The 26152-nt window shown below is 43.1% G+C and overlaps 1 protein-coding gene across 16 annotated transcripts in view; it reads left to right on the top strand.

The window, feature by feature from the left end:
- The window catches only part of LOC119016405, a 19091-nt gene extending 7246 nt beyond the window's left edge, over positions 1–11845 (top strand). The window contains exons 1-11 of one of the 16 annotated variants that reach the window (XM_037092184.1): positions 197–447; positions 532–765; positions 2567–2658; positions 2946–3029; positions 3996–4065; positions 8576–8676; positions 8999–9107; positions 9194–9303; positions 9730–9902; positions 10005–10061; positions 10713–11845. In XM_037092184.1, coding sequence (XP_036948079.1) covers positions 8613–8676; positions 8999–9107; positions 9194–9303; positions 9730–9902; positions 10005–10061; positions 10713–10802 — 603 coding nt within the window. In that variant the 5' untranslated portion in view covers positions 197–447; positions 532–765; positions 2567–2658; ... (1 more) ...; positions 3996–4065; positions 8576–8612 and the 3' untranslated portion in view covers positions 10803–11845. The other 15 variants (XR_005074097.1, XR_005074095.1, XR_005074107.1 and 12 more) reach the window with 15 other exon arrangements.
- The last annotated feature ends 14307 nt before the right edge of the window (positions 11846–26152 follow it).

Raw genomic sequence — 26152 nt, 5'->3', positions numbered from 1 at the left:
TGAATATTTTTTCCCATTGGGATTGTCTTCCCTCCAGACATCAATTAAACTCATTTCTTTCATAAAATGATGAATTACACCCCTGCTTCTTGAATGTGACTGGTCGATGCCTGAACTTTTGTCTTTCTGGGGATCTAAGGTGCAGTTAAAGTCACCTGCCATTATACAAGCGCCGGATAAAGAAGCCATGGTAAGAAATAGATTTTGGAAAAACTTGGGTTCGTCTGTATTTGGAGCATAGACATTTATTAGGATTAATTGTTCTCTAAGAATTGCCCCTTGAATGATCAAATATCGTCCTGCCTTATCTTTGATAACATTATGAATTTGAAATGGTATAGAGTCGTGGATTAAGATCATAACACCCCTTGCTTGAGAGGTAAAGGGAGCTGATAGAATTCTACCTTTCCACCTCCTCCTCACTTTAAGCTCATCTTCCTGCGTTAGGTGAGTTTCTTGCAGAAATATTATTTTAGACTGTAAAATTTTAATCCTGTTCATAACTTGTTTGACCTTTTTTGTTTTTTGTAGCCCTCTGCAGTTCCAGGATGTAATTCTAACCTTAAGATCAACAGACATAAGGACCCATTGTTTTGAATTTTCCCAACAGTTTCAGTATTTTCAGACCAAACAACAGAAAAAAAGAACAGTAAACAAACTTATTACCCTCAACTAACATCAATCCACCTGAGTATTACCACGTCAGGTGTCTCCCTCCCCTTATTTTGTTGGACGTCCCGAAAGCAAAGAGCTGATCCACACGAGGTGAGGATCAGTATAGCTATGCTGATGTCTAAAAAAAAGAAGAAAAAAAAAAACCAGAATGAGCGTAACTACTCCGCCACTATGATTTCGAAAACTGTTTCCATATTTGCTTAAACAGTGCATATAAATCAGAAAATTGTTCTTTCTCAATAACTCAGTGAGGGAGAGCGATCAGAACTCAGTGTAACTAACTTTCACTCTGCCCTCCACTCCTGTTTCTGCACTGCATTTAAGTGTTAGAAAAATGTTCCATCAGCGGTTTTGGGTTACATTTCCTATGGTGTCTTATGTTTTTCACTACCTCCGTCTGGATGATTGTCCGACTGGATCTTCTTAATGAAGAGCTCGGCTTCGTCGGCGCTATTGAAGATGTGTGAGCGCTCTTTGTAGGTAACAATAAGCCGGGCAGGAGGGATCATACCGTACCGGAGCCCCAGTGAACGTAGTTGTCTCCTCGCCTCCTCAAACTCTTTCAGTTTCTTGTGCGTCTCTGCGGTCACGTCTTGGTAGAATCTCACCGGGTCATTTTTGTCGAGGACTTGCTTTTTTGCCCTGGCCGCTCTCATCACCGCTTCTTTGTCTTTGTAATTCAGGAACTTCATAATGAGGGTTCTAGGTGCAGAGTCAGTCTTGTGTTGTCTTCTTGGTCCAAGCCTGTGAGCTCTTTCCACCGTAATTTTCCCCCGCAGCGTCTGCAGCTCCAGCGCCTCCGGTATCCAGCTCTCCAGGAATCCACAGGTGTCTTCACCTTCCGCGCCTTCGGGTAGATTAACAAGCCGTACGTTGGAGCGGCGTGAACGAGCCTCCAGGTCCACTACTTTCTCTTCCAGATATTTATTTTTCCCCTCTAAGGTTTTCACCTTCTTCTGGAGCGTAGTCACATTATCTTCTGTTGTTGAGATTCTCGTCTCCGCTTGCGTAACTCTCTCTGAGCAGTCTATTATATCTCTCCTTACACTTTCAATTGCGGAGAGGATGCCATCAAATTTGGATGAGATGTCAGTTTTCATAGTGTTAATGGCAGCCAGTATTGTTGTCAGAGATGTACTGGTCTCTTCCTTGGTAGTTGCAATGTTTTCCTCCGACTGTTTTTCGGGGCTAGCGCTAGCAGCGCTGCCAGCTCCAGCGCTAGCTTCCATGGTCTCGTTGTTAGCGGTGAGCTTGGCTTTAACCGTCGGAGTTGCAAAATTTGTTACTTTGGTTTGTTGTGTCCTACTCCGGCTTGACTTTCTTTGATTCATCGGTGTTTTCTCAAACCTTGGTATTGTAGTTTGGCTGAATGACGGACAGAAGTAGCCTATTTTAGCAAGGATTTAAATTGTTTAGTAGCAGAGCAGTCTTGCACGCGTCTTCTCAGCAAGCCGCCATAACCGGAAGTCCCCGTTTAAAGACTTTATGCTCTTGGAGATAAAGCACTTTGTATTTGTATCAATTAGCTCATCTTAACAGTTCACATATTTTTAGATGTTTAAATATGCAGAAGACGAGCAAATTGCATTCAAATGCCACACATGCTTGAGATGCAGTATGTGTTAATTGTGTTATTAAAAGTGATGGAAGTTGTCGGTAGTTATGTAAAAATAAACCTTTGTAGATACTATAAATAGACATAATTAGGCACATTGTTGACACCTCCTTTCTTTTTGGCATTTTAATGGAGTCAAAGCTGTTTTTAAGACCTGTAGTTTGCATACTGATTCTAACCCAGTTTGACAATGATCCTGCTTGATGTTTGTAGTTACAGCTATTACATCACAGTGAATTGACTGACTGATTGAGTGATTGAATTCCATTTCCCCAGGGTTATTTAGAGAATAGCTATGGCCCGGTCCAGTCAGCAGCCTCAGTACAGCTGTAGTAACCCAGAGCAGTCAGCTCCCCCTGCACAGGATGGTGGGTCATTCTTGGACAGATGGAATGTACCATGTAGGCTCACATTCAAGTTGTTTGTCACTCCAGTCATACAATTACAACTGTATGTATGAATGTATGTATATATGAATGTGTAAGTGTGAAAGAAATAAATTGATAAATATATATATATACAGTTTTTTTTCACACGTACATACATACATAGACGTGTGTGTGTGTGTGTGTGTGTGTGTGTGTGTGTGTGTGTGTGGCAGAACCTCCAACCTATTGATGGCTCAGATTTCTCAGATATCTGTGTGTTCCCACAGCTGACCGGCCACACCCAGAAGAGGAGGAGATAGTGAGAGATGAGTGTGATTCAGCAGTGTCTGGAGCTCCACCTGCTGAGCATGGTATGTCAAGTTCTGTTTTGTCCAGATGTGTCATTCATGAACAGTTACTTGAAGTTGTTGTGTACTTTCATACATGATTATTTTAAAAAGGATGGTCCAATTTTGCCCAAAGTGTTTGCTATTTATTTGCTAATGCACAGCAAACCCCATGCTTAAACATAGACAATCTGCTCTGTAGATCTCAACCGCGGTCGGCTGCGTACGTGCCATTAAACTTGGCTATGCCATGGCCACCCCACACTAGCTTTGTGTCCCATCTTGGCCACCCCAGTAAAAATATCCTGGATATGCCACTGATGGATATACACCCGCATGGTCTGAGATATATTTTACCCCTATTTGACATTTGAAAATTTTGTGTCTTTCTGAATGAAACATTAAAAAGTAATCAGCTCTTGAATGAACATTATGAGGGTGGGAGAAAAAGGTAAACTGCCTCATTGTTGGGTTTAATTCCCTCCAAACATCCATCATACCTGCTTCAAGGAGAAGTTTCTTAACGGTGACTTTCTCAGGATTATTTCTTTCTGTTAAATTAGTCGAGTCGAGGGACTGTTGGAATTGTATCTTCCAGTCTCCACCACAGATAAGGACCCCACCAGTGTCTTCAGCAATTATATCCAATATTTTCCTCCATAAATGTTTTATCATTACCTGGGGGTCTATACACATTTAATAGTGTTACCTGCTTGTGGTCAATGTAACCTTTTACTAGAATGTATCTCCCCTCAGTGTCCTTTATCTGTTTGGAGATCTGGAACATAATTTTGTCAGAGATTAATATTATAACTCCTCTCTTTTGTCCATGTTTGTAAGATTAGTAATATGCTAATATATTTTCAAAAGCCAAATGTTGAAACTTTTCATGCTCTTTATCACTGAGGTGAGTCTCCTGCCAAAAAATAATATGTTGTTTTTCTCTTATTTTTCTCAGACTCATTTTGGATTAATTTTTAATATTTCCAGACATTTCTCAAACCAGAGCTGCAGGCCCTGCTCGCCCTCCCTCGTACTCAGCACGGACAGGGTAGAACCAGTAGGTTATTATTAAAGGATATTGTTGTTACATGGTAAGAATTTAAGTGGTGCTTCAAACTGATTACTAGACAGAACACTGCTATGTTCGCTGTACAGAGCATGAAGCACTAACTCCTTGATAACTCTGTACAACAAACATGCTAGTGGTCTGTGTGTTCTAACCCTCTCTCTCCCGTGTTTTCGATCTGTCTACTGCTTAATAAAAGGTGTCCATGCCAGAAGAAAATCTTAAAAAAAAAAAAAGATGCTGTTTGAAACCATCCCCATGTTCACTGGAGGAACCTGCAACCCTCAGTTCATGGTGTACCAGCTGAAGATGAAGATCCACACGTCGAACCCGAGAAGACAAGCTGATGCTGTTTGAGTTCCCGCAGCCGCTTCCTGTTTGTGGAGACATCATGGTGGAGTCCTTCCACAAGTAGAACAAGATGATGAGGACGGTGAAGCTGTACTTCACTAAGACGGTAGAAGAATTAGCTAACTGTGACGCCAGCAGCACGTTGGCCTCTGTGACACTGAACGTTAGCGACACCTGAGAGGGAGTGAGGGAGAGACGGAGGGAGAGAGAGAGAGACACAGACAGCAGGTCATTACTGTACCTGCACACATGACAAGACTACAGGTTGTTCCTGCACCTGTGATGGAGCCGCTCATACACATTCAAGGACAAGAGCCACTCACTGCCTCCATGTTGGCTGCAGCTCCACTCATGGATCAATAACAGCTTCTTGGGGAGCGACTGTACCCAATGATTCAGGCCCTTCAGCCAAATTTGGCTGGTAAAATTACTGGGATACTGCTGGAGATTGACAACTGGGAGCTGCTGTACATGCTGAAGGCTGCTGAAGAGATATTTGAGCTGTTTGAAAGAACGATAGCAGAGCAGAGCATATGACTGTGAGTGTTACTGTGATCTTTTGGTCTGCATTGGTAAATTTCACCCTGATATTTTAGTCATTAACTCTACTAATTCATGTGAAACCCTGAGTGGCTTGGCAGGGCAAAACTAGGGCAACAGTGGGTGATTGCGGTAAAGGAGCACAAGACAGCAGCACAGCAAGTGGCTGCCTTTGCCCCATCAGAGGAGGAGGTGCATGTAAGTTCATCACATTTCCTGTCAGAACCTGTCAGAACATTAACCTTAATTTTTTCTCCTCTGCCAACAGTGGTTTGATGTCTCCTACAGACTGGTGCAGCCACAACTCCTGAGACCCACCAGGAATTGCAAGAGGGATGTGAAATGGAAACATTTGAACAGTTGTGATAATCTGGGCCTACCTGCTGCACCGGGACAAGTTCCAGGAGGCGCTGGGCTTCTACAGAGAGGTCCTGACACGAGACAAGAAGTGTGTGACCATCCCCAGTCAGCGGCACTGTGTCATCTACTACAGCTTCCTGCTGAGGAACCAGCTGCTGTACAAACCCGTCGCTCTGCTCTTCCACAAGATGCTGTTTGAAACCATCCCCATGTTTACTGGAGGAACCTGCAAACCCTGCAAGTCCTGCCACAAGATGAACAAGATAATGAAGAAGATGAAGTGGAGGACAAGCTCAAAGGTGCAGGCACTGATGGGAAACCTCCTCAGGCCGCGATGTGAAGTTCATTGTGAAAGACTCAGTAGAGGAGAAGATGGTGGAGATCCAGAGGGGGAAGCAGGACCTGGTGGAGAAGGCTTTTGGCTCCAAGAACAATGACAGGAAAACATCTTGCATCAATGACATCAAGGCTCTGATGGAGCTATAGATGTCTGACAATGGGCCTGAGCTAATGTGTCAACAGTGCAACAAGACAAACCTTGAACCATTACAACAGTTGACTGTGTTCTCTATTGTTGTCTCAGTTCATATCTGAGAGTTTTTGCACACATTGTTAATGTTTGCTTCCTACTTTGAATTTGATATTTTGCTTTCATAGTTTATAATTTTTGTTCTATTTTGATTCCAGCTGTTTTATTAAAATTTTGATAAGTAGTTTTGTAAGTTTAATTGTTCTAAGTAGTTGCCATTATTTGTTTTGCTTTTAGTCCAGACATATATTTATGGATCGCCAACACATTCAGCACACAAACGAGTGCTTTGGCAGTATGTACAGTGTTACCTCATGCCAATAAAGCCAGTTGAATTGAGAGAGAGACTGAGAGACTGGCTGACTCTGTTTCCAGCACTAAGACTGTATCTGACTGTCCATCCACACTTGACACCCAGCAGAGGCTGGATAGTACAAACACTCCCACTGGCACAGTTGATGTTTTGATTTTGTTTACATTTTTTTTTTTGTTTTTTAAAATGTCACTTTTCAAGTTGTCTATTTTCCTTTGTACTAATTAAAAGTTAAGTTACATGCTATGAGGAAGTGTATGCCATAAGATTGATCTTAATCTGTGAGAAGTTGAGATAATGGCAAACATGGTGTTTTACAGGAGGGCTAATGTTACGTTAGCTCTGTAAGGGAGCGGATGCTCTAACTTTGCAAGGGTACATCGCAGAGGGTTACGGCCTATGAAACTGTCAGGTCTGAAATCACGTAGTGGAGGACGAACCTTACGTAACCTTACGTAACCTTACGTAACCTTACGTAACCTTACGTAACCTCCGTATGGTGTGCCTTTTCCCTGCGAGGTCATTGAGCAGAGTTAGAGCCAATCAAATTTGTGCAAAATGTGTGCATTGCAGAGAGATGTGCAGGTTAATACACTGATTAGTTTGAATTCATGTCAGCTAAGGATGAGAATATTAAGGTTTGTTGTACACTGTGTGCTGGTGACAAAGTACTATCAATCCTCAAAAACAAATTTGAAGTGGCAGCATGACTGAATGTAACCAGGGGCGGACTGGCCATCTGTGTGTTCTGGAGAATCACAGAACGGTCGGTACTCCAGGATGGCTGGTGGCCGCCACAAAGTCATCACCAGTGTTTTTTTGTTTTGCTTTTTTTCGTTGTTTTGTCCGGTGGGTGGCAACAATCCGTCTTTAAGTTACATGCCAGCCGGCAGCCGCCCGTGCACACCAGCAGTGACGGACTGGAATTTGGGCAGATGCCAGAGCCCTCGTGGGCCGTTTGGGCCCGCCGGCTGACCAATGAGAGCGTGGCATGACCGTCGCAGCTATGTGGCATCAAGAACATTTCTCTCACCCCCTTTTAAAGTGTCAATAATGAGCTTCATCTAAATTACAGACAAATCTTTCCAATTTCTTCACACTGGTATTTATTTTATCTTATCAGTATTTATATGCCACATATGCGTCTCTATATCAGTACACAGTGTACCAGAGCATGTGAGCGCAGCTGAGCGGCGAGAATTTCTGCTCCCTGCTTTCGTGGGTGTTCGCTGCTTCGCTCCATCGCTCAAAGTTATACCAGACAGCTCCGCTCAAACAGCGCTCTCTGCTCACCTAAAATTTCATTCAGCTCCGGTGAAATCGCTCCACGCTCGCTCAAATTTAAAAGAGGGAGCAATTCCTGACGTTTTCCACTGAACTACGGCTGGGACACACTGCCCGATGTGGCCTAAACTGACATGCAGCGGCTCTGTTGCTGGAGAGAGCCTGTCGATTGAAACCCTTTTCAGTTTGTAAAGAACAGTAGATTGTTTTGGGCTGCTGTGTTCTGTCTGTTTGAGCCAGTGGATGGCCTTGTACTGCCATCTAGTGGCCAGTCTTGGAACTGGAGCGAAAAGGAACCATCGCTCTGGCCTTTGGATTAAAACCCGCTCTGCGCTCCGACTATATTTCACACGCTCCACTCACATGCCCTGCAGTGTACAGTCACAAACTTTTACATCAGTCTGCATTGTTTTGTGGTCAAGTGTCTGCTTCAGATGTTTAAAAACGTGCATGGTTTGAAATAAAACAAATCTACCTACATTTTTTAAATTTGATTGTTTGCCAAAGTCAAAAAGGCAAGACGGTAAGACATGTTTTTGTTATGGAGAGGCTGGCTCTGATGATTTATTCATTTTTTTATGCGTTGGGGTTGTGCATTGATATGTCAAAAGTGCATGTTCTTTCTGTGCGTCAAAAGTTCCATCTGCAAGTTGCCCCCGATAAATAAAATACCTGATCAATACATGTTGCCCCGAAACACATCGTCGTTATCAAGTAAGGAGTTGTTCATACCTTTGGTGGTGACGTACATCAAGGACTTCTGTGAGAAGCTGTTTACTGCACATGATCAGGGTGCCAACATATATTTATATGTATATCATTTTGAGCCAGAGGTTTTCTAAATAGTGCTTGAAGCTGAGGTTTTGTGTTGAATGTTTTCAGAAAATGGAGCACGATTTCAGAAACTGTGTTTTAGCGATTGAGAAAAACTGCAATAACCGTCACTGGCAGCGCTCTTATTTTGAAAACATGTAAACCACGTCCTTCTGGTTCAAAGGATGAACCAGTCCAATCAGCGACGATTCCTGACGCCCGAGGGTACCTACCTCTTCCTGTTTGGTTAATGTTGTTGTGTTTTCTGATTTCTGATTGTGTTTATTGATTTGCGTTTGTTTTTTTTATAGGAAAATCAGGAAAAGGAAAGTCCTCAAAAGTGACCCAATGTGGTTTCATCCATCTGAATTTCCTGGAGTGGTGGTGGGAGGAGGAGTGCCCTCAGCAGGAGGTTTGTGCCCCTGGTACTCCATTTAAAGGTTTGTGCCCCTGGTACTCCGTTTTGAGTCCATTGACTCTGAGTGAGAGTGGGGCTTGCTGAAGGCTCCTGTGGGGCTGTGGCACAGAAGCCAACGTCAGTAAATAGAAGGTGGAAAGCCGTAATTTCTAGATGTCCCTTTCAAGCAACCTTGCAATCATGGCCCATGGCTCTTGACTCCCCCTGCTGGTCAAATCGTAGAATGCAGATTTTTGAAAAGCCATAAGCAAAACTAGTAAATGCATAACATGGCCTGACAACCTCTAATCAGGGTCCTGGCCTATAATGCTTGCAGGAAAGCTGCACAGGAGTCAAAAGAGCATGCCACTGGCCGCTTCCTGGCGTGGGATAAACCAGCTCAGTCCAGCTCACAGAGCCGCGTTCCCTGCTGTTTTAACGCCAAGGTGAGTCTCTGTTATTTTACTGTAATTTGGATTCTACAAGATTGTATTAGAACGTGTCATTCTTAATGATTGTGCTGTAATTTCAGACATGGCGTGGACAAGCAAGTGGTCCCCCTGATGAGGGATCGAGTACCTGCACAGGAAAGACCTCTACACCACCCTCCTCAGCCAACTCAACCAACCTGGTGGATCACAAGTAAGTCACATTTTAGTTGTCTTTTTCTTTCAGTGTGTAGAAACATGAAGTCTCTGTCAGATGTATCAAAGAGATCATTTCCATCTGCCAGCCTTAATAATGAAACATTATACAACAGAAAGCGCCTGATTTCCTGTTTTTTTCCTGTAACATTCCTGTTACAGTGTGCACTGCAACAGGAATGAGGGAGCTTTCCAAGAAGACTTACACTGAGACAAAGACAGTAGAAAAATACTTATTTACACACTTACCTTTACTTATTAATACTTGCTGTAATCCTGGTGAATATTGCTGGTCACACTGAGCCCGTTAGATTCCGCTACCCTGATGGAGAGAATTAAAACCGGCAGTAGCGCAAACAGAGATCCTACAGTCTAATGTTGGAGTTCACTGTATGTCTGTGCCTGCATTCCTCTCTGTTTGCAGGGATTCTCAAACATCAGTTTCAGCGACCAGCACCAAAGCGGGAGCTGCTGTCACCAAGGCTGCTGAGGAAAACCTTCCTGATCGCTGAGACAGAGAACATGGAGGACTACCCTACTCAAATCATGTCCACATTTGACATTGAGAAAGTCCTCAAATACGACTCTACCAAGAAGGTAATTTTGATGCAGCCTTATGAACAGGAACATTTTTAACTGAAAATATAGTCATTGAGTCAATTTAAATTAAGCATCGATTATGTTTTATTGATCATTTAGGTTGAATGCGGAGCAGAGAGAAAATCCTATGAAATTATGGCCAAGCATAACGCTGAGGTGAGATGTCTTTTAGCTCTCTTCTTCAGCTGACACCTTGAAAAGTGTAAGAAAATGAAGCCATAGATCTCCCGTCACTCTTCATGTCTCAAAAGATAAACAGTCCCGGAATAACACAGAAGATATGTGCTAAGATTACTGAGAATTTATCACTATCGTCCATTTTAAGGCACACGTACAAACATCAGACATGAATTCAAAACAAATGAAAGACAATTACAGCGTGCACCTCTTTGATCACATGTAGAATAACCTCATTCTGGAGCAGTAAGTTTTTCCTCTGCAGCAGTGTTGGTCTGACTCATACTGCTACTGTCCCATGACATCACTGCATGGCATCATAACACGTCCCTTTATGCCCTTAACTAAACTCTGGTCCTGTGAGCACTAAATTGCTTAGTCCAAAATGATATTCAGGTGGACGTGTTTCTATACATGTCACCCTGTTAACCCTTTTTTATTACATTTGTAATCAGGTTTTATCGGCTCGATGAACACAAATAATTATCACTTTATGACAAGAGCATACACAATAAACATCTCAGTGAAGTTACTTATGACAGTTCTTATATGCACACACACACACACACACACACACACACGCTTACACTGCTGTTAATGTAAGAGTGTCTCTGTTTTCTGTTTGGTCAGATCCTCGTGGCTGTAATCAAAAGTGAGGAGTCTCTGGACAAAATGCAGCCAATGGCTGAAGGCCTCATGGAGGTACAGAAGAGCTGGTGAGGCACCTCCTGAACTGATGTACGTGGACCGCGGCTGCTGTGGCGTTCATGGTGTGTCACACCTGGAGCAGCTGTTCAGTGAGTGGGCCGACAGTGACATGATGGTGCGGCTTGACATCTTCCACTGGATTCACAGATTTGATGCAGCAGTCAGAACTGATCACCACCCCAAGTACGCTCTCTTCAAGTCTGCGCTCTCTGCTGTGGTGTTCTCATATAATACGGACCACATGGCACGGCTCATCCAGGCTATATGTTCAGGTCACCACTCCAAGTATGATTCCCTCTCTGATGTTCAGATCATTGAAATGCATGTCAGCAAAAATGAAGCATTGTGTCAGGAGGATCACTGTTGGAGTCCTGGAGACCTTTTCACATGTGCAGAATGCCATCAACATCCTGAAGGGACCAGCTGGGATGGATGACAACCAGGTCCATCTGTTTGAGGATGCAGCAGCCATCGACCGTGTCTGGGAGAACCAGCAGAAACACCTGGAGTGTTTCAAGGATCCACCAGGGAGAGACATTTACACCATCACCAAGCACATCACCCGTAATGGTGTGGCCCTGCCACATTCCAGCACAGTGAGAGGAAGCAACAGCCTGGAGGGATTCCACTCCTTCCTGCCCAGCATGATACCAGGGCCCCACTGTGCTGCAGTCCTCTTCCAGGTGTATCTGCTCAGTGGAATTACATGCTGGAACTCTGACAGGGAGTGAGCCGGCGTCAATGGCCAGAAAGGGAGGAAGCACATGGTGCACGTGTCTCCTCTGATAGACCACCTCAGCCAGAGGTGCCAGGACTTGTTTGGATTGGTTGAGGAGGCAAACTACCGGCCTCCTGTGCCTGCTCGGGAGGAGCAAATTGGTTTGGAGTATCTGTTCTCTCAGTCGTCAGAACCATTCAGAGGTCCAGACCATTACACTTAGACCAGAGAGACCCTTCAAGCAGCGGAGGAGGAAGGTGATGAGGTCTGTTCGGCCGCAGTAAAGGTGATCCGGGTGAGTCATCGCTGGTGCAAAAGCTGAAGTTCACACTCTCAACAGTACTTGTGTGACAGGTTGAAAAACCAATATACTTATACATTGTTACGGATTAAAAGGATATAAATTCATGGTCTGTAATAATATTAAAATCTGTTGAGGTAAGAAACATTATTCATAAGAGTTAAAAACGGGTTAAAATGCTATAAGAATGTTTATTTGATACTGTTTACATTCATTTGTATTGTTAAATTTAAGCTTAAGTAGTTTTGATCTGTGATCTATAGAGTGATCTTGATCTGAGACTCTGAGATCGATTGCTTCTGGCTCCATTCACATACCTGGGGGATTCGCGGTATTTTTCCTCATTGCAGTAAACAATGAGCAGAGGAAAAGACGCTCTATCACTGTAGTGATTATTTCTCCCCTGTTTCAGGTATATTGTTATATTTAACAACACAAACGTGTATGTAACTGGTGGTTAATATGTTAAGAGCATTGAGAAAGTGTTGTGATGAATTTTGACAATGTTTAAGTTTCGTTTTGCCGAGAGGACGAAAGTGTGTTTGCTAGCTAAAAAGTCTGGAAGCTGTGCCGAGCCGCTATGCTGCCGCCATTGTGCGCCGCACGTTGTTCACGTCTAGCTTTGCGTTCCCTTCCTGTTAAATTTGCAGTATGTCATGCAGTCTTAAACTAAACTAAAGTGATTCCAAGTTAGCTTGGTGGACTGTAGGAATATTTGGTGCTTCAAAATGAGATGTTTGTTTCAGAAGGACACTATTAATCTACTGTAATATTGTGATTCAGACAGAATGTACATTTTTATGTTAAACATGTTTGTATTTTTGTATTTGTGCTGATGTACAAAAGATTGCAGTAAACAATGAGCAGAGGAAAAGACGCTCTATCACTGTAGTGATTATTTCTCCCCTGTTTCAGGGGCGTAACATTTTGGAGGCACCGCTGGGATTGCTGTTCAGATGTCTGGTGGCCACAACCTGTGCATCAAATTCTGAGCCAGCTAAATCCCTCCCACTACAACTCAGGCAGGTTGCAGTAAGGACGCTGTTGCTGTTCAAGGAGAGTTGGAGGCTGGTGGTTAAGTACATGTCATCTGAGGCCATTCAGAGATCATCAGGGACAGTAAAGACCTTCCAGTTTTGAGTAAACTCTGGCACAGTTAAAGCCCCCCTGCGCTGCCATGATGACAACAACGTTGGAAGAACTACAGGAAGAGGTAGTAGGAGCATTGCACACCCTGACAAGAGAAGATTTACTGGAAATCTGCGATTTTCTCAACATATCTGGGGAACAAAGAGCAAATGTTAAAGGAAAATCCCGCATATCATTGGTGATTCACATAATGAAGTACCTTGAAAGAGAGGAAGTAACAGAGCTAGAAGATGAGGGCATGTCGGAATTGCTGCTCTTGAAAGACAAAATTATGGATAACGAAACAGTACAAACTGAGCAGTATAGTGAGACAGCAGGAACACACACAGGAACAGAGGAACCAAGGACTGTAAACAAGCATCCAGAATTGAGGCTCAAGCAGCCTACCCCAGATAATGCAACAGCTAATGAGTTAATGTCCCAACCCAAGATCACTGCAGGCCCTCAAGTGAGTGTGCAGCTTTCAGGCAGTACCCAGCAACAACCAGGTCAGTACTGGCGTAAAGATTTCAAGGTTTCAGGTCAAATAGGTGAACCTGGCCAGAGAGATAGACTGACGTTTTCCAGCCTTGCTCACCAGATTGAGAATGGGCTTAACAGGGGTCATACTGAGATGGAAATAGTAGATGCTGTTATTAGGGCTATTTCTCCAGGCTTGCAGCTACGTAGTTACTTGGAGGGAAAACCCCAGCTAACTCTCCCCACACTCAGGCGCATCCTGCGTTCCCACTTCCAAGAGAAGAGTGCTACAGAGTTGTACAAGCAGCTAGCTGCAGAAGTACAGCAGAACAAAGAGACCCCTCAAAGCTTCCTAATGCGAGTTTTAGACCTAAAACAGAAAGTTCTATTTGCATCGCAAGAGTCAGAATCCGGGCTTAAGTATGACCCAGCCCTAGTCCAGCGCATGTGTTTACATACAGTACTCACGGGTTTACAAAATGACAGCATCAGAATAGACATGCAGCCCCTTTTGCTAGATGCTGACAGCTCAGATGAGCTTTTGCTAGAGAGATTAAACATTGCCTGTGCTAATGAGACAGAGAGGAGAAACAAAAAGAAATTTAGCACTCCACAGACAACCACAAGTGTAAACGCTATCCAGCCAGAAGACCCGCCAGCTGCAAAGTGCCCTGGGAGGGAGACCAAAGTAAAGGTACCTCCTGAGCTTTTAACAGAGTTAGCAGAGCTTAAGACAGGTGTTGCTTCTCTTAAGGGCCTCAGTGCAGAAATTGCTCAGATTAGAGACACACTGCAGCAGCCAGTGTTGCAGCCACAGCCCTATGCCCCACCTTCAGTCGGAAGGCCAGCCAGGGACCCCCAGCTGCCTGCTCCACAACAGCGGCACTATGGAAGTTACAGCCAGCCCCAAGCACCCATTGCAATGCAGCCCCAGTGTGCACCCCACCTGTACACCAACCACCCTGTTTATGCTCCCAGGAGATGTTTTGTCTGCCAGCAGACTGGATCAGATGAACGCTGCAATCACTGCTACAGATGCGGCAGTGGAGAACATTTTCAAGCTGGATGTAAAATCAGAAGGGCTAGACAGTCAAGAGAGGCCCCTTTAAACGAGGAATGGGTAACACTGCGGGACAAGTGTTAGCCATAGCAAGCAGAAAGTCCCAGGAATGTGCAAATTGTGATAATGTATGTTTACCGAAGGAACTGAAACAATGCTCATCTTGTAAAGAGACACTGTATTGTTCCAGAGCATGTCAGAAACAACATTGGACTGAACATAAGAGAAAATGCACTCACCTGACAAGCGGTGGTGAAAAGTCTCCCCGTAAAGACAAAAGTGCCCATTACCTGCCGTCCCCGGTCCCAGCTGGCCACACCCATAAGGTCACCTCCCTAGTTGGCAGGCAGTGTCTTATTGAATGCTATCTCAATGGTCACCAACTCCAAGCTTTATGGGACACAGGCTCTCAGGTGTCAATCATTGATGAAGCATGGAAAAATTAATATTTACCAAATGCTAGACTGAGAGACGTTTCAGAAATCCTTGACTCACATGATGATCTGACATTGACTGCAGCAAATGGAGCTGAAATGCCTTACCTGGGATGGATTGAGACAACTTTCCAGCTAGCCTCTGAAACTGACCAAAGGGAAGAACTGATCATTCCAGTGCTGGTGATGAAAGGATGTCACCTGTCCCACCCCATCATAGGTTTCAACGTTATTGAACACATCCTGACAAAGACTGAGAAGACTAAACAGTACAGTGCTGTGAGAAAGGCTTTCCCAAGCCTCAAAAGAAACAAGGTGAAAGCTTTTATACAGGCTGTAAGTACAGAGCATATGGACGAGTATGCAGTGAAGACAAAGAGAGAGGGGGTTATAGTCCCAAAACACACTAGTGTTCCTGTTGAGTGTCGTGTATTGGCCCATCCCTTTAAAGAGGACATGACTATGTTATTTCAGCCAGACCTGAATCCCCAGTGGCCAGATGGTCTTGAGTTCTATGACATATTAGTCAGCGTCAGGAAGGCCACATTCCCAGTAATCACGATTGAGGTCTCTAATCCATCTGACCATGATATTGTGTTGTTAGGACGTACTTTAATTGGCACAGTACAGTCCATTATGACAGTGTTCCCTGCCCAAATCTTTGAAAAAGCTCCAAAACCAGCTAAAGTGAATCACATCAGTACACATAGCCCATGTAACGCTAGTGAATGGTGGGATCCACCTGTAGATTTGAGCCATTTGGATACAAATCAGACACAGATAGTTAGGCAGATGCTTAGAGAAGAGTGTCATTCCTTCTCAAGATCAGACAATGATATTGGCTGTATTGGAAGATTACAAATGACTATCTCCCTCAAAGACCCTGAACCAGTCAAACGCACTTACATGTCAGTGCCTAGACCACTGTACCAGGAGATGAAGAGTTACCTCCACGATCTAATAGCACAGGGCTGGGTAAAGAAATCAAACTCTTCATACTCCTCACCTGTTGTGTGCGTTAGAAAAAAAGATGGCACCCTCCGGTTGTGTATAGACTACAGAGACCTGAACAGAAAGACCCATCCTGACCGCCAGCCTATCCCACGGGTCCAGGATATCATGGACAGTTTAGGTGGTAATTCCTGGTTTTCTCTCTTAGACCAGGGGAAAGCTTACCACCAGGGATTTATGTCTGAAGAGAGCAGAGCAATGACAGCTTTTGTTACTCCCTGGGGACTTTATGAGTGGATACGCATTCCTTTTGGCCTCATGAACGCACCTGCTGCATTCCAACGTTGTATGGAGGAATGTTTGGAAGGGCTGCGGGATGACATCTGCATCCCCTACCTGGATGACACACTGGTTTTCAGTAAAACCTTTGACAGTCATGTGGACAACATGCGAAAAGTATTAAAACGTCTCAGAGAATATGGCATCAAACTCAAGCCAAGCAAGTGTCATCTCTTCAAACCTGAGGTCCGTTATTTGGGCAGGATAGTCTCTTCAGAGGGCAGCAGAGTTGATCCTGCTGATTTTGAAGCAGTAAGGGCGCTGAAAGACACAAGACCAGAGACTGTGGGCCAGCTCAGAAAAATGCTTGGTCTACTCACATATTACAGGCAATACATTAAAGACTTTTCCACAAAGGCCGGTTGCCTGTATGACCTCCTGAAGGCAGACAAAAATGAGACCCAAGACAGCACGATGAAACCAAAAACAAGGAAAGTCAGCCATGTTGTGCCTTCAAACAAGCCAATTGCATGGACTGACCAGCACCAACAGGCACTTGAACAGCTGATTGACTGTTTGCTCAACCCGCCAGTTCTAGGTTTCCCAGATTTTACTGAGCCATTCATTGTACATACTGATGCATCGCATCAGGGTTTGGGGGCGGTGCTGTATCAAAAGCAGGATGGCAAGCTCAGAGTCATCGCTTATGGCTCCCGAACATTGACAGCAGCTGAGAAGAATTATCACTACCACGCAGGCAAACTAGAATTCTTAGCGTTGAAATGGGCAATCACTGACAAGTTCCGTGATTACTTATACTATGCTCCAACATTCACTGTGTATAGCGACAACAACCCGCTCACCTACATCCTGTCCACTGCAAAACTGAATGCGACCACTTCAAGGTGGGTTGCAGAGTTGGCTGATTTCCACTTTACAATCAAGTACAAGCCAGGAAGAGAAAACGGCGACGCAGACGCTCTGTCGAGAATGCCGCTGGATGTGGAATCACTGATGAGAGACTGTTCTGAGGAGCTGCCGCCCGACACCATCGCTGCCACGATCCAAGCAGTTGAGGTACAAGAAAGGTCCCTCGCAACCCTTTCATTTCCAGCTGCATCTATGTCAGTTTCAGTCGAGGGCGAGTCAGCCCCATACCAAGAGATGAGATAAGAGAGGCGCAAAAATCTGATCGAGTCATCCATCCTGTACTAGGGAGTAAGTTGCTGGGTTTCAAACCATCAGCTAGAGAACTAAAGACATTCAGTCAAGAGACAAACTGCCTGTTCAGAGAATGGGACAAATTGACAATAGGCAGTGACGGTATTCTGTACAGAGCAACTACAAGCCGCAAGCAGTTAGTCTTACCAGAGCAATACAAAAAGAAAGTACTGGAAGAGCTGCACAACAACATGGGACACCAAGGCGCAGACCGCACAGTATCTCTAATACGTGAGCGCTTCTTCTGGCCATATATGCAATCTGAAATTGAACACTATGTGACTAGATCTTGCAGCTGTCTCAAGCAGAAAAAGCCATGCCATGAAACAAGAGCTCCACTGACGAATATTGTGACAACACAGCCATTTGAGCTGGTATGCATTGATTTCCTCCATCTCGACCGATGCAAAGGCGGATATGAGTACATCCTTGTCATTGTGGATCATTTCACACATTTTGTTCAAGCCTATGCCACCACATCCAAGTCAGGGAAAACTGCTGCAAATCTCATCTTCAATGACTTTGCTCTGAAGTTTGGTTTCCCCTCCCGCATCCACCATGACCAAGGAGGAGAATTTGAAAATCAGTTGTTTGCTCAGTTAAAGATACTCAGTGGCATGGCCGGGTCCAGGACGACACCTTATCACCCGATGGGGAATGGTCAAGTAGAGCGTATGAACAGGACATTGTTGCAAATGCTCAAAACACTGACTGAGACACAGAAATCTAACTGGAAGGAGTCTCTGAACAAATTGGTGTATGCCTACAACTGTACACGTTGTGAAGTGACAGGTTATTCGCCATTCTATCTTCTGTTTGGGAGATCACCGAGGCTCCCAGTTGACATGCTGTTTGGACTGTATACAGAGCCAGCCTCCAGAGACCAGCGAGACTATGTGGAGAAATGGAAACAAGGTATGGAGGAAGCATATGCCATTGCAAATGAGAATGCACAAAGAGCTGCTGAAAAGAGCAAAAGGTATTATGACACAAAAGTAAGAAGTTCAGTGCTACAGCCTGGAGAGCGTGTCCTGATCAAAAACCTGACACCAAGGGGAGGACCAGGTAAACTTCGTGACTACTGGGAAAACACAGTTCATACAGTAGTGAGGCAAATGGGATCTAACCTGCCAATTTATGAAGTGAGACCAGAACGCGGAAAGGGACGTTCCAGAGTCCTGCACAGAAACTTGCTCATGTCCTGTGACCACTTACCTTTTGAGACACAACCAGAAGTAGCTAAAAATGACAAAGCAAAACGAGACAGGACACATAAGCCTGCATCGCAGCCTCAAGAGTCTGATGAAGACAGTGGGGATGAGTACGACCTTCATTATGAGCCATTACAGGTCACCACACCGCCAGCCGTAGCCAGGGAAAGAGATGCTGGACCGGCAATGGAGCCTGAATGTGAGCCTCGACAAGTGGAACAGAGAGTCAGAGAGGCAGTCTCAGTTGCCATGCCAGTACAGCCCCTTGGTGAAGAGCAGCGGGAGGAGCTCAGCACATCTGTTCAACAACTACCTGGCGAGGATGTGATCCTACCTGCTAGAAATCTGCCTGACCACTCCTCAAATATCTCTGCCTCATCAAGTGCTGCTGCTGAACCTGTGGAACCGACCTACCAGCTGCCGCAAAGAGAGAGACACCCGCCGAGGCGCATGACCTATGATCAGCTTGGTATCCCCTCCTGCTACAGCATTCAGTCTCCGCCGCCGCTGTTACCTGCTTGCCCTGTACCAGGACTGGTCCCGTGGGTGCCACCTCTCCAGCCATACTACCTCCAGCCACCCTTTATGTATGGTTTCCAGCAAGCATGAGTCTACAGATTTGACATGCTGAATTAGAACCATGGACTGTTTATGGACTGTTGACACAGGCTGTTCCCATGAACAATTAATAGACTTTTTTTTCACAGCCTGTTGTAACGGGCGACCTGCAGAGTGCTCATACAGGTCATTGAGGCTGATGGACTGTACACCTGGAATAGGTGCAGAGACAGATTGTGGACTGTTTATACAGTAGCCGGTCAACAGATACTGACTGTGAATACATTGTTGACAAATTGAACTGTGAACTCTGACCTTTTGTTTAAGCATCAGCTTACAAAAGAGGATCTCCAGTGTCATGTTTATAAAGACTGTATAAGAAGAAAAGTTGTTTAATTGGTTTGATGTCGGGACGACATTTATTTGGTAGGAGAGAGTGTGACAGGTTGAAAAACCAATATACTTATACATTGTTACGGATTAAAAGGATATAAATTCATGGTCTGTAATAATATTAAAATCTGTTGAGGTAAGAAACATTATTCATAAGAGTTAAAAACGGGTTAAAATGCTATAAGAATGTTTATTTGATACTGTTTACATTCATTTGTATTGTTAAATTTAAGCTTAAGTAGTTTTGATCTGTGATCTATAGAGTGATCTTGATCTGAGACTCTGAGATCGATTGCTTCTGGCTCCATTCACATACCTGGGGGATTCGCGGTATTTTTCCTCATTGCAGTAAACAATGAGCAGAGGAAAAGACGCTCTATCACTGTAGTGATTATTTCTCCCCTGTTTCAGGTATATTGTTATATTTAACAACACAAACGTGTATGTAACTGGTGGTTAATATGTTAAGAGCATTGAGAAAGTGTTGTGATGAATTTTGACAATGTTTAAGTTTCGTTTTGCCGAGAGGACGAAAGTGTGTTTGCTAGCTAAAAAGTCTGGAAGCTGTGCCGAGCCGCTATGCTGCCGCCATTGTGCGCCGCACGTTGTTCACGTCTAGCTTTGCGTTCCCTTCCTGTTAAATTTGCAGTATGTCATGCAGTCTTAAACTAAACTAAAGTGATTCCAAGTTAGCTTGGTGGACTGTAGGAATATTTGGTGCTTCAAAATGAGATGTTTGTTTCAGAAGGACACTATTAATCTACTGTAATATTGTGATTCAGACAGAATGTACATTTTTATGTTAAACATGTTTGTATTTTTGTATTTGTGCTGATGTACAAAAGATTGCAGTAAACAATGAGCAGAGGAAAAGACGCTCTATCACTGTAGTGATTATTTCTCCCCTGTTTCAGGGGCGTAACACTTGCAGCTGTTCCCCAGCCGCAGGTATCTGCAAGATCAACTTTCTACAAGACAAAGAAAGCAGAGCGCTGTGGTACTGGATATCAGAGTGCCGTGAGACTGTACACCTGTGTACTATGTGGCCACTCCAGTCAAGGACACAAAAAACACAGGAAAAAAAACATACTGTGAAAAATTGAAATCATCCACCTCCAAAGAACTTATTTGAGCCCAGTGTTTATGTTGTCATAATGGAGGCCGTAACAATCAATAATATTATTATCAGTGATATTATCAATAATATTAAAATCAACAATATTATTTATATTATTTATCGGATGTTGTCTGATCCGATAGGACATGGGAAGTCTGAGAAGGTTGGCTGTCGGCTGTCTGAGCCATTGGATTCTCTGTTTGGCAGTGTGCTAGTGAATCAGCACGGTGTGTGGGAGGGGCGGGATACTGTGTGTGCACTGGTTTTCTACGCACTCCGTTCCGTCAGTTCTTGTTTTCATGTTTGGGAGTACTGGCATGAGACTAGCTGTTATTATGTCCGTTCAGGACGAATTAATCTGTGTTTGTTTGGTAATGCCTCGCTGCATGTTTAGTATGCAGCTGTTTTTGTCTGAAATAGTTAAGTTTCGTTTTGATCAAAAGTAAAGAGAGTTGAATGCATAAACCTCTAGTCCAGCATCTTTAACACTAGAGCCAGTTGGCCATATTTATTTTGTTTATTTATATTTTATTTGACAGGGACAGTGCATATTAATAAACATTTCTGTAAATATACCACATTTAGCCAGAAGGCTAGTTTTCATCTGCAGTCCCTGGCCAGATGTAAGAACAGGCTCCCTAAAAGGCAAATAACAAGATTTAAAAAAAACAAAACAAAACAAAACAACACATCAACTAAGATAAGAACAACACTTTCTGATAAAACATTAATCATAACCACATATCCTGTAAGTATTTAATAGTTCACGGGATAAAATACATAAAGCGTGCAGGACAAACAACAGTCAGTATCAGACAAATTCAAATAAAGGTAAAACTAGAGAGAGAATACAGAGAGGCATGCGCATCACATGCAGGCAGTAGCCCACCAGAGCAGACAGCACATGCACACAACAGCACAACATACAGCAACAGTGCATAAAAACAAAAACAAAACAAGAAAACAACAGCATGTCTATCAGTCATAAACAAACAAAAAACTAACCAAACAACAACAACAACAACAACAAAAACATGAAAACGAACCATATGGACGAGCTAAGCAAGCAGGACAAAATCACAGACACACTGACACAAGAAGGCAACAGCAGGGGGATCAGGTTCAGTGCTGGCAGGTCATATTATCAAAAAAACCACTGTTTCATATTGGAACTAAAGGACCGATACGTGTTTAGATCTCTGATACATGTTGGGCTGTCGTTCCATTCTCGTGAGGCTGTGACAGAGAAGGCTGACTGACTAAAGGCACTTTTCCTAGACGGAATAATGCAGTCCCCCCTTGTGACTCCTCTTGTGATCCGACATGGATTTGTTCTAATGTTAACAAATTCTCTGAGTGGAGGAGTGGACAAGCCATGTATGATTTTGCAGAAAAGCCGGTAAAAAAATCAACAACCTCCGGTTCGCCTATATCACTTCCTGTAAAACCCATGCACGCAAAAAACACATGAATGAAACTACTGCGCCGTCTACTGGTCGTAAAATGCAACTGCAAGTAAAAATGTACACAGTTCCATAACACACAAAACAAACAAACAAAAAACTAACCAAACAACAACAACAAAAAACATGAAAACGAACCATATGGACGAGCCAAGCAAGCAGGACAAAATCACAGACACACTGACACAAGAAGGCAACAGCAGGGGGATGTATATATATGTATATAAATGTTTTAAACACACTGTTTTTATTCTGTTGTTGTTATTAACTGATTGTGTCATTGTTTCACCTATTGTCTGTTGCACACCATCACATCATATGATACATGCGCGTCTTAAAGGAAGATGTAAAGAAACAAAGTGGACTGGACTGGGGACTGGAAGTGAGTTGTTCAACTTCCCTGTATTTACATTTTAATGATATAGTTTCATTTCAGTTATGGAAAAGTCTTTGCCCACTGGACCAGGGAATGTTAGGAGCTCTTGAGGGAAAGCATGCTCCAGTCTTCAGGCTAAAGAGAAAGGCTGAGCAGGACACTCAGCTTAGTTACCAAGAAGGACCTTAATACACATAACACATGCACACTGTACAAGGATAACAATTGGATAGTGTATGAGTATTTAATTTCTAACATGTCCTTTATGTGATAAGACTTATATACCCAGATGTGGAGTCTCTGGAATGGGTGCAGTGCCAAATGTGCAAGGACTGGCTGCACAAGGATTGTGCTGGAAAGTGCGATAATCTCACCAAACATTCATTCAACTGTGGATGCACCGATGTGGATGACAGACCAAAGTATCACTAGTTCAATATCTCTATGTGGTGTCACGCAAAAATAACAGAAGCAAAGGGCAGGAAAAGACGATCACTTGACTGACATACTAAGTCTGCACTTTTCAAAGAGAGGCAACGTTCTGCCCAGAAATCTATAGTGTAGCCACCGTCCCATTGTCTGGGGAGAACCCTGAGAGGCTAACAGCTTTGAGCCACAAGCATTACAATCATATTTTCATCACAACATGCCAGCTGAATTATCTTCCTGTGTATAATCTGGAGATGATGGAACAAACAGTTTTCGAGTCACAGTAGCTGAGTAATAACAGTTTTTTTTGCAGTAGCTGCTGGCAGTCCTCATGTTTTTCATCATCTTTATCTGCAGGATAATGGCTGCTGTTGAGCGGGAGGAGGGAGGAGGGATTCTTGCACTTTGTTCCATGGATCACATCAAGGTAACTTTTGAATAGACTGTTGTAAGCAATTCCATTCTCTAACAGTGATTATATGTTCACCTTTACTCTTTGGTTTCAGAGCTTGTATCATGGTCTACTCAATGGAATGATCCGTTCCAATAGGATGTTCCTATGGCAGCACCCATCCACCTCAGTTCATTTAAAGCAGCACTTCAAACTGAGGACCCTGAACCTTAGTGACCAGCGAGGAAATGAAATTGTCATCAGTCATGTGTTTTTTTCCCACATAGAAATGACATATGAAAGATGAATTTATTGATTTGTGCTTTTCTTTCCAATAGATCTTTGAGCTACTGAGGGTCATTGAGGTCATCCACAGCTGAAGGAGCGCGGATAACATAACACAGTGAGATGTTCACTGTACAGCTTTTTTACAGCTGGATCAAACCCCCTGTGTCTCCACAGATACATTCTGTTGGAGAGAACCTGCCCACTTAGTAGTTTTTTCTCCAAATCCTGTAGAATGTCAGATGTATATTTACAGTTAGATTAAGGTTTCACCGGCTGCAATGGTACGTACAAACAGGGAACGGCATTTATGAGACAAAACCTAGTACAGCTCACTGCAACAAGTTCACATTACGCCAGGCCTGATATGTTCTTACCTTTATCTCTCCATCGGACAGAATGTCATCTGCCTCAACCGACTCCATGATGTTGTCTCTGTTTTAGACAAAGCATTGCCAAAATTTGACCAAAAACTTTACTTTTTTTACTTTGACATCATACACTTTAAATTACCAAATATATGTAATTAATTAATAATACTAGGTATATATAACTATTCTGATGTCTGACTAGGCTATATAGATATAGTCTAATCAGATATCAGGCTAGTCCGCGTGCTAACAATCTCTTGTGTAAATAGCTTTCTATGTCTTATAAAGAAAAAGTACTGAAGTGTTGTTTACTGTAATTTGGCAAATGTTTATGTTCTCCATAAGAATTCCTGCTCCTGTGAACCCACAATGATGTGAAATATATTCATCTTTAATATTTAATGTAAAGGAACTGAAAATGACTGTACACATAATGGTAAATTCATCCCTAATCCTCCTTATCAAACTAATATGCTAGATTTCAATGGCTGCCGTGGGTCTTTTATGAGATTATTCTTACACATTTTGCACAATGTCGCATCCACAAAAGAAGTCTTTGGATTTCCAGTCACCCTCCACACCAGCACACTTAAAATGCAGCCAGTTTTTACAAACTGTGCATTGCACCCATGTGTATGTCTTGATGTGCTCATGGAAAACACTGGTGAAAAACAGAAGTGGGAAAGCTTCACCAATATTCCACAAACAACGTGTACAATCAAGTTTGTCCATTTCAAATATTCCACAAAGTGTTGTTACATATAATCATAAGTGACTGAACAATAAATAACCTTGTCCACTGTGCTATGTGTAAGATCCTACAAACAAACTACAGATGAGTTGTCATGTTTTTCATCTACACATCTGGTTGTACCAGTTGCTCGCTGGAACAGGCATTACTTTATCTTCCAGGCCAGGCAATGGCTGCTGGAGTTTTTCTCTTTTGCATCTGCTTCCTGCAGCTTTGCTTCTTTTTCTTCCACCTTTAACAGGTCTTCCTTTGTCAGTGGAAAGTCCTGTATAACAAAGACCTTTGCTGTAACCATTTCTGTTATTACCAGTATAGATCTTGATATATCGAGACAACAGTTAGTCTAACCTCAGCATTCAGGTTTTTGATCATCTGGGTGGCATGGTGCAGACGCAGAGTCCTACACTGGTTCAGGGTTAGGGCCTCCACAGTAACCTCCAGATTAGTAACTTCATTTTCAGCTGCCTATTTGGTAACAAAACAAATGAACCCACAGACCACACATGTACTGTACAGAGAGAGAAGAAGCTCACAGAACTGGCTACAGAACACATGAAAACCCCACAGCTGACTGAGTCCTGCTGCTTCCACTGTGAAGGATATTTGACACTCCAACCTTGGAGGCCACCAGATAGTCTGAAGACATTTCTACAAAGGAAGAAGGTGGCCATTGTTTAGTATTACCATACTGTCAAATACATTTCTAATAAATGATAGATGTTGTATGAAATTCTACTGTCCCTTTACCTGAGGAGCTCCATGTCATTGTCTTTGATACGTGTGTGAGCCGTCAGTGAGTCGTATATCCTAATTTCTTTGACTTTGAAGTCAAACACCTACAACAACAAATGTGTCATTACTACATATTAAAATGCATAACAAAGTTTTAGCTCAACTGATATAAGTTTATATGTAGGTCATGGTATAGGTTATGGCTTTTGGTGTTTCAGCATCATTTAATGTAGGTTGATGAACAAATGCATGTTGGCCAAAAATGTCACACTGAAATATTCACCTGTCCAATTCCATTAAAGTCAAACAATAAAATAAAACCTTGAATGTTTTATGGTGGATCACCCAAAGGATGAAGTGGTTCCCTGTCTCTGGAGTTGAATGACCCACTATTCTTGGAAGGAAGATCTTGTCTGTGACCTATAGCATAACAATAACATCAGGTGGGACAACACATTCCATGTTAATGTCAGATGTGTTTTGTTAATTTCTACAATATTTCTTCTATTATGCAAATAAAAAAAGGACCTACAGGAATGTGCTTCACAAGAACATCACTGACAGCTTAACTGTTTCGCCATTCGCTGTGCCACGAAATGTAGTCATACTGACCCAATGAACCAGACTAAAACAGAAAACACTGCATGTATTTTAGTAAACCTTGCTCAGACATTAAACATTATACGGGGAAGGAGGAAATGAAACTCTATTAC

Source organism: Acanthopagrus latus, unplaced genomic scaffold (genome assembly GCF_904848185.1).
Source record: "Acanthopagrus latus isolate v.2019 unplaced genomic scaffold, fAcaLat1.1, whole genome shotgun sequence".
Classification (NCBI taxonomy): Eukaryota; Metazoa; Chordata; class Actinopteri; order Spariformes; family Sparidae; genus Acanthopagrus; species Acanthopagrus latus.
Note: the sequence above shows the minus strand (reverse complement) of the source record. Positions and strands in the feature narration are given on the sequence as shown.